Source organism: Mya arenaria, chromosome 3 (genome assembly GCF_026914265.1).
Source record: "Mya arenaria isolate MELC-2E11 chromosome 3, ASM2691426v1".
Lineage (NCBI taxonomy): Eukaryota > Metazoa > Mollusca > Bivalvia > Myida > Myidae > Mya > Mya arenaria.
In genome coordinates this window covers 15,692,144-15,701,981 of record NC_069124.1, presented here as the reverse complement: position 1 = coordinate 15,701,981, position 9,838 = coordinate 15,692,144, and the positions used below count along the sequence as shown (strand labels likewise).

At 34.7% G+C, this 9,838-nt stretch overlaps 1 protein-coding gene across 2 annotated transcripts; it reads left to right on the top strand.

The window, feature by feature from the left end:
- Positions 1–1,172: 1,172 nt before the first annotated feature.
- On the top strand, positions 1,173–7,626 carry LOC128228036 (acetylcholine receptor subunit alpha-like 1). Of its 2 annotated transcripts, XM_052939069.1 has the most exons (8): positions 1,173–1,248; positions 1,880–2,069; positions 2,289–2,387; positions 3,108–3,152; positions 3,368–3,477; positions 3,660–3,840; positions 5,322–6,143; positions 6,332–7,626. In XM_052939069.1, the coding sequence occupies exons 2-8, from the start codon at positions 1,965–1,967 to the stop codon at positions 6,497–6,499; spliced, it is 1,530 nt and encodes a 509-aa protein (XP_052795029.1). In that variant the 5' UTR covers positions 1,173–1,248; positions 1,880–1,964; the 3' UTR covers positions 6,500–7,626. The 2 variants fall into 2 exon arrangements, with proteins under 2 accessions (XP_052795029.1, XP_052795030.1); XM_052939070.1 differs by lacking the exon at positions 1,173–1,248 and having other exon boundaries at positions 1,730–2,069; positions 5,322–5,724.
- Positions 7,627–9,838: the final 2,212 nt, after the last annotated feature.

The window sequence follows — 9,838 nt, the reverse complement described above, 5'->3', positions numbered from 1 at the left end:
ACATCGTGAACACCAAAAGTAAATAAAGATTGTTGTGTAAAGTAAAGTAAATCAATTCCGCATATACTAATCCTAGCGGATAAGTAAACGCGCGTTTATATGTTAATAAACAAAGCCTTTTTTCCTTCCATCATATATTGTGCATAGCTGTCAAGACTCAGAAGAACCTTACAGTGAAAACAAATTCAAGGGGTCGATTCCAAGATCAATGTATTAAAAATTCCATTAAAGTTGTATGATTTCTTTTACTTCGGTATAATGAATTTACAGTAATTCAGAAACAGCAACACTGTGATGTGATGCTAGGAAATTATTATTTACAAAAAGCACACACTATTTGGTAGTCAGAAAAGCTCTTAACATCGGTTTCCCCTTGTATGGCACAACTAAAATCTCTGTCATAAACGGTGAAATGAATCTTGCATGCGATCTTTGACGAAATAACGGGGTATTTCTGAGACCATTGGTTGTTTGTTTATTTGAGTTTATCAAGATCTGCCCGCGCCCATTGGCTGCATTATGGCTTGACCCAGCCGTGACACCATCACGACTTAAATTGTGTTGGAATGCCTTTCGTGACATGAGATATAAGTGACAGCAATTCGCAGTCAAATCCAGACATTGGAAGACTTGTAGAAACAGACTGAGCTTCAAGAGATCCGGGTGCGATACCCTAGCTCTTTGCGAAGAGACCTCTTGGTTGTTTAACGTGCTCGGTGTAAAGCAACGATACACGGGATACAACTTTCCTGGGTTGAACCAGTTCTAAGTACACCACTTTTCCAAGCACTACCCTTTAAATGCGGAGCGCCAGGCAAGGGAGCTTCTTGTACCAACTTTAAACGTCTTTCGGTATGACGCGGCCCGGGATCGAACCCACGACCTCCCGCTCCGTTGGCGGACGCCTTAACCACTAGGGTACGGAGACGGTTCTGAGAACATTTAGCATCATAGTTGCTTTTATATACGGTTGCACCACGATATTTCTTTGAGTTAAGACGCCTTTTTGAAGGCGAGCTACTATATACTGGTATATTATATACTAACACCTGTTCCGGTGGCTTACATTAGGCACACTCATACATTAATCATTTCTAGCGATTTATTCATAAAACTATAGATTTTACTTTCTTGAATTTTGTTTTGATTGAAATGCGTGAGGTATTACATGCCAGCGTGAGACCGTGATTTCATTGCCAAAATCGTGAGACACACGGCGGAATCGTGATACATGACAGGTATTTATAAGTACGTAAAATTGCTAGTTATTATTGTTTTTGTATACTAGTCTTAAGCTTCTTTTATGTCAATGGACATTTGAAAGTATGTACTGCAAAAAAAACTGACATACAAACGGCAAGAACAATATCATGACTGCATGGCGATAAAAAGTGCTTAGATAAATAGGTTGATAAACATTAAACTATAAACTATTGATTGTGTTCGTTCAAATAATCATTTTACATCGGAAATAAGCGACGATTGTTCTTGAAATATTTTACCACATACCCATAATTTGATTAAAAGCACCATGTATGCATGTCCTAACTGACAGCGAAGTGAGCAATAGTTACTATACCAGCTTTCTTTGAATACCCCTTCTAGCGAATATTAGCAATTTTCAATATGCTGACAGCTACACAAACCGTTGATCAATATCGTTAATATGATCAAAATAAATCTTGAGAGAGAACTGTAATATCTTAAGTGATGATGAAGTACTAAAATATAAACTGACAGCGGTCTTACGGAATTGCGAGATTGAATACAAAACACAATTTAACGGATAATAAGATCTGAGAATGAACATTCCGTGATTTACATATTTAACATTGTTGCATTTTCTGGGCAGGGACGTGTAATTAATGTTCTTCTGCAGAAACAGGGATTTGTTCAGATCTGAATGCAAACGGCTGTCTGAAACTGACAAGGAAGCCTGCAGCTGATGTTTGAATGCATTTGAAATGACTCCGGAGCTACTTCCTTCGCTCTTTACCATCTTAGTTGTTCTGAGGTATGCCTTTGGAATTATTACAGACGAGCAACGGCTTCATCACGAAATTATGCAGGTTGGTTTACTTATCTTAATTTTCATCATGCAAATATCATTACAAATGATGAAACACTTTTGCAGCTAATAGTGCAGGCTTTGTACCTCTCTTATCAAGTATAAAAATAGTAGATCCGATTATATCATCGTCGTTGCACCATGAAGCTTACAATTATATAACATATAAGAATTTTATTATATATTTATTGTGGATAAACGTATATGCACAATATTGCAGAAACGGCATTTCAGTAAGCTGATAAAACCTCCAGGGGAAGGTGACAACAATACATTGACCGTCAAAATTGCTATGAGGCTATCTGAGCTTCTGTATGTAGTAAGTATTGTACCGTGAGTATAGTTTATAAGTGAAAGCACCATGACTTAAACTCGCAAACAGACGAACCATTTCTAAAATGCCTTGTATGTTGCAGGAAATACTTTAAAAAGATGTGCAAAGAACTTTGATAAATGACCGCGTTTTTTCAGTTTTCCAATCATGCTTCGTCATGTTTAAGAACAGTACTCGAAAACAGTATTTGCTGAGATATATACATGGGTAATGCAATTTTCTTTAAACATGTACAAACGAGGACATATACATTTGTGGATATGTGCTCATGGTTTATTTCTCTACAATGGCTTAATTCTGAATCATTATTGCGTTAGTTTTCGTTTTGTGATTAACCATTAAATTGAAAGAAACTGAAACCTTGATCATCGTTCATGAGTTTAAAACAAATTTATTCATAAATGTAAAAAGTCATCACCGAACAGTCTTAAATAAGTTTTGAACAGTCAAATCAGATTCAAAATGAAACGGGGAAACATGAGAGCCATAGATACGAGTTAATATTGTTCTAAATTTAAAATAATACTTGGATTTTTGCCCAGTTTCCTTATTCCTATCATGATGTAAAATAGATTAGTGCAGTAAAGATTTGGTTTAAACTCGACAGTAAGTGGTTATACCTGCAAATCAGTAAATGATTCACGCCGCAGTTACACTCATAAATATCTTGCATATTTTAACGGTGTTATTACTTCCCCATTTCAGTCTGAAAGAAACCAAATTGTTACAACGAAAATGTGGTTGAGGCATGTAAGTACATATTTATGACAAAAAGAAGTGTAATTCATTTTATCCCTCTATCCGCAAATTTGATGTCTAGTAAAATTACTAAGCTTTAAATAAACACAATTTAGGTTTAATAATTCCGTTAATATGTACACATGGAATAGAATTTTCTCAGTTTTGAACACACACTGCTCTATTGTTATGTAGCAATACCAACTCACTGACGCACTCTTTAACAGGAGTGGTACGATGTTCGAATGAAGTGGGACCCTACAGACTTTGGGAATATCACCTATACACACTTTCCCATTGAGGATATGTGGCGACCAGACATCGTTCTTTACAACAAGTAACTAACTGTTCACATTTTTGGCATCTAATAGTACAACATTAATGTTAAAGCGTTAAACATGTATATGCCTAACTGCATAACGCAGTATAAATTAGCAGACTCTGTGAAATCTAGTTTTCAGTGAACTGCTGATAGCTGAATAATATGTTTTCTAATTAACCTTTACCTGCATTTTGCAGTGCTGATGGCGATTTTGAGGTTACCCTTCTAGTAAAAGCGTACGTTATGTACACGGGCAAGGTTATATGGGAGCCACCAGCCATTTACAAGAGTTATTGTCCAATAAATGTCGAGTACTTTCCGTTTGATGAGCAGGAATGCTTCTTCAAGTTCAGCTCATGGGCGTATGATGGCATTGAGGTATAATGGCTAGTGATGTTTGTTTGTAAAATACGCTCAGGGAACACATCGTATGTGCCACTGTTACTAAGAAGCACACATCAGGCATGAATAAGAAACATGTTGTCTTAGTTTCACGCTATATATATATATACCATAATAAGGTAACGACGTGGACATTGATCAGCTATAGATGTTGAGTAATGCACTTATTGATGAGAAGTCCTAATCAAGCCGATTCTTCTAATTTCAACATTCGTATGTATTGTTTCATTCGCAGAACGTTTTGTACATATCAAACATGATTCAGCATCGTATATTAACTTTGTTTTCACACTTGTCATATTTGTTGCCGAAAAGGACATTAATGGTGAAATTGGTAAAATGGTAAAAGTCCATCTGGCATCCCCACCCTATGCCATTAAAGTTACGAGCAATAACGCGCTAATTTTTATTTCTTAATTACGAAGTTTATGAAAAGCACGGCATGACAAAAGAGCGCAATCCAGCATATATTAAGCTAAGCAATTTAAATATAAATGTTAAATAAATGGTTTGTTTTTAAAGCGATTTTATACGAACTGACGTCAAAATTGATTTAACTTACATTTAATAGTTCGCGTATACAGCATGCTGTTTTGTGAAATGTTCAAAAGTGTATTTTCTTTCTCAATATTGATATGAAAAACTACAGAAACAAGCTCAGTAGCCAAAGGCATAAACATAAACCCCGTTTTATGAGCACAGGGTAAACGCCAAAGACATAAAACTGAACACAAAAGCAAACAGTCACAAACAAGAATTGTGGATCAACAGCACACAACTCCACAGTACTGAATACTATATAATAAAAACTAGGTGTGTTTATCAAGGATTAATAGGTACCGCATTGGAACGGTCAAGTTAAACACAAATGTAAACATTAAAGTAGGCATAAACAATGATTAATCATTCCGTTGCCGATCGAAAAGACCAACCCTCTAGTAAACTGCGTTGCCAGATACTTGACTATCCTCGTTATAAGCTTAGGAACGTGAGTTCAGATCGGATTGTTTTTCAATCCGTACCGGAAACACATGATGGATATTAATGTTATGGAAGAGAGACTAGTCGGAGGTACAATTATTTTTTTTTCAGTTTGATTGAAATTGTTCATTGGCAGTAATGATACGTGCGACCATGACAACGCTCCAAATCAACAAAAGAAACTAAAGAATTTGCATGACGTATTTCAAAACAAAGAAACTCACGTACACGCAGCGAATTCTGGTCCATAATGAACATGTACAAAGCCTATTTAATTTAATCTAATGTTTTTTGCGTCTACAACTGTTTGCGATTTATCAGTATTATCAGTTTAGGTATTGCAAATTCTTCAGACAAAATAGAACGTAAAAACTAATGCAAAATATGGTGTTTTTTTAGATCCCCGCGAGTAAAAAATGCTTAATATGTCATATATATCATATATCATCGTTTAACTAGAATTAATTTATCTTAAGGTTGACCTCCGCCATGTCTGGGAAGAGGAAAGGGGAATCATTGAAAACAATCAAACGAAAATTCCAATGGGTGTTGACCTGTGTGATTACAGTCAAAACTTCGAGTGGGATATCATCAACGTTACCGCTACAAGGAAAGTAAAGTTCTATCCCTGTTGCCAGAACAAGCCTTATCCTGATATAACGTTCTGGATTACAATACGTCGCAAAACTTTGTTCTATACAGTTAACTTGATAATGCCTATTGTTGCCATTTCAACACTGACTGCTCTTGTGTTTTATTTACCGAGTGAATCTGGCGAGAAGATAACCTTGTCAATCTCTATTCTTCTAGCACTTACTGTGTTCTTCTTGCTGCTCTATGATATCAGTCCTCCAACGTCATTGGTGATACCATTGATCGGTAAATATTTGCTCTTCACTATGATCGTTGTGACAATGTCTATATTTCTGACAGTGTACACACTGAGTGTTCATTTTCGCTCCCCTGCAACTCATAAGATGACGCCATGGACGAGAAAACTCTTTATTGAAATACTTCCTCAAGTTTTGTGCATGAAAAGACCTGATCAGGATGATATAAAGCTGTGTAACCTTATGGATGAAATTGTAAGTGAGGGGACTCAAAACAAGAAAAATACGGCGAGATTCTTGTTACGGCAATATTACAAAGATGTTGAAAACCTAAACAGCGGTGAAGCCAAATTTCGCCGAATAAGGTCCATACAAAGTATTTACAATTATCCTGACAAAATCAAAGCATCATTAAGAGGGTTAACCTATATAGCTGAACACATGAAGAATAGCGACAAAGAAAAAAAGGTAACGTTTCGTTACTTCTAAGTTAAAATAGCATGGTAGGCGGCAATATATGATATTATGTAAAGATATTTTGTCTAAAGAGGACACACCTTATTACAAGTCTTCAATAAAAAAAAAATCAATAAAATAATAATTATGATACGAAGTTTTCAAGGACAATGTATTATTTATTGATACCTCTTTCTCAGGACATGTTGGACTGGAACTATGTTGCCATGGTGATGGACCGCCTATTCCTGTTCCTCTTCACTTCCGCCTGTACAGTAGGGACTCTGACAATCTTCCTGAGTGCGCCATCCATCCATAATCCTCAGCAACCACTTACACGGAGCGACTTATTCTGTTCAAGGAGATGATAACGGTTGTGGTGTTGTTTAAAGCAATTAGAATACAAAACAATTGGTTTAAGCCTGTGCCATGAAACGGGGTTAATGTTTAAACTTTTTGCTACTGAGCTTGTTTCTGTAGTTTTTCATATTTACATTAACCAATATGTATTTATCATTTTAGAATTGTATATCCACATACATACTATATTATTTGAACTAAAAAAAATAGAACTATGTTGTTAATTCCACATGAAATATATGTATTTCTTCTGTGACCAAAAGGTTTAAGTGTGACTTAAGTCTATGATAAACTTCCTAAATAATATGCTTTATTATATACCTTTCTTACTTATACACAACAAATGTAATAAAAACAAATATCGAACAGACATATGCGACGCAATGATTTGAAGAATCACAAAAAAAAAATCAATTTCGATGTCGTCCAAATTTTATCCATACAATAAGTTTAGAAATAGGGATAATCATTTTCTGGCTTATAATGAAATTATCTATATTTAAATATTAATGGTAGATCTACTAGTGCATGCAGTTTATTTAGTATTTCGATTTTAAAGATAGATCTGGACCCCCACATGGGCTTTATATTTTCAAAATGTGTTTCATTTGTGTCGCTGATTTTGCAGCTTTCTTTCAACTGTATAACTGTAAATGCAGATCTAACTTTATAAAGGCATTTGCGATTGGGTGCCTTTAAAACTATACACAAAAGTGTCTAGTATTGCACTTTAAACTTAATGCTCTTGTACAATATATCTGTTTATGACTGCTTATGATGTTTAAATAATTGAACAGCTTGTAGAATAACAGTCTTCTTAAAGTTAACTTGCAATGCAGTTGTACATGTATTTTTATCTTCTTTAGTTTAGGCTTGACGACTATGAGTAGCTAACTTACCCTTGAATTAAATTTGATTCTTTAAGAGTAAGCCAAGTTTGGGAAAAGGCAAACACATTTTGTTGCCAATTCCTTTTCCCATCAATATCAAGTGTTCAGCAACACGTCCATCCGAATTTGTTGCGTACGAATCACTCACATATTCCTTTACATATCTTGAATTTCATAATTTAGTATAAAAAATGTACTCGTAGCAAGATGAACAACTTCCTAAAGTACTAAGATAAATAAATACCTCGTACATTTGATATAAAACATGTATGTACAGTGTGGTAAAAGTAAATACAATTGTGCCGCTTCGTTTGTTTTGTATTTGAATGTCAATGCTAAATAAAAACGCGCCCCTTTTACGTTTTTCATAAATAACAATATGTACGAGCAGATTAATACATTATGATTTAAAAGTTAATACAGTATGATTTTAAAACAAATCTTAAGCATAACTATATCGAAAAATGTCCAGAATTTGCCCCTAGGGGAGAGTTACTTCAGGGACAGTGTGTGTATACCACGTGATAAATTGTGTCATAAATGCTACGTCGGAAGTGTCAATATACTTGACATGATTTGGCAAAACTGAATGGGTACGAGGAAAAATGCACAACAAAATAGTTTAACATTTCAACATTTCATTTCGAATTCCATTCTCTAAATTAAACGCCTATAGTAATTATAGTTTTGCAATTTGCGATAAGAGGTGAAGCGACATGTAAAATAATGCGCTCTTGCCCTTAATTTGAATGTTATTGAACGGGGGGAAATTAGCGTCTCTAATCAAAGATCAGTTCCGGCGTATATTGATTAATGTCAGACGTCTTGCTGAGGTTGGATTTTCTCAAATTCCGTTGTTCTTTATCTGGAAGCATACAACGAGAATCTCTCATAATCAATCAGCCAGAGCCGTATTTCCTAAAACAATGAATAATGGCGATAATTTGTTTCTTATTGTAATTCTTGATATGTGGACTTGCATCTCCCGTCAATTTATAGCAATGTTATCCACACAAACCCATCCATCAAAGACAGGTGGAAGGCCAAGAGAAACGATTAACGTCAGACAGAACATTGAAAACGCACATTTCATGGGACGAAAGCAACCAGGACCAACAATATTTGATAATTTCAAAGTCCCTTTATTCTTGATTCAAAATTGAACATTATCGCCGATCCATCGAACTAAACAATAAGTTTTACGTTTAAAGTCGCCTGACACGTGTTACAAAGAAGTGTCTTAGATCACTTTGTTACATGGGGCTCGTCATTTTCTTACCAAATCGCGTTATTTATGAGACATATTTTAACGTTTTCTTCCAAATAAAGTATTCACATTTTCTAGCTATTAAAGTATGTCGAACAAAATCATATCTTGACCTTGAATTTTAATCCACATTCAATCAAATCAATTCGAAATACGTAACTAATGTGCATTTTAATTTGGAGGAACATTGTTCATCACTCACAAGATATGGTTTGAAGTATTATCATGTTACCTGAAAATCTTAAGCACTGTTCATAATTAATATATATATATATATATATATATATATATATACTAAATTATAAAACTACAAGTTTGTATGTATTGTTTATGCTATTATTTTTTCTACTCGATGATAAAATGTTTCTTCGATTTTTTTTATATCTATTAAAGGGGCAGTACTCCGTATGATGAAATAGCGAAAAAAATAAAATTGTCGAAAACTGACATAAACTTGGTATCGATGTGTACAATGTATTGAAACTTACTAACTGAAGTACCACATAGTTTACAATTATTTTTTTGCCGTTTTTTCGTATTTTTCCATAAAAAAAGATTACTTTATAGTATAATTTATTCCAGATGCGTGATTGGCTAGTCGATGTCAACACGTGATATTACCAAGTTAGGTATATAGCTTAAATGTTCAAACTGTTTCGGGTAAGCCTTCGTAGCACAGTGGATGCAACACTGGACTGCAATTTTGGTGACACTTGTTCGAACCCGGTTCTCCGACTCGATTTTTCTTTTGCATTTTTGGTATTTTTTTACAATAACGATATTAAAGAGTAAAACATTTTATTAAATAATTGTCCTGAGATTCGTTACAGAGTAAAAAACCTTTTTTGGTGCCAATCCGGTGTACAGTCCCTTCAATTGTTTAATTGAAAAGTTCACCTTACAACTATTTGCTTCGATGACAGTGATAAAGTTCATTACATGCGCATTATACTGTAATGGATAGTAAGAAAACAAATTCAATAGTGTATCTACTGCCGTTTCTTTTAACCATTTCCATCATGTACTGGTATCTCCTCGCACCTTTTGTTGAAATGATTATACAAACATTGTTGTGGTAATAATCAAATTAAGAATATAATGGCAGTGATGGCATATGTAGGCTGGCGCTCGGCACTTAAAGGGTAGTGCTTGAAATTGTGGTCTACTCAGTACTGGTTTAACCCAGGAAA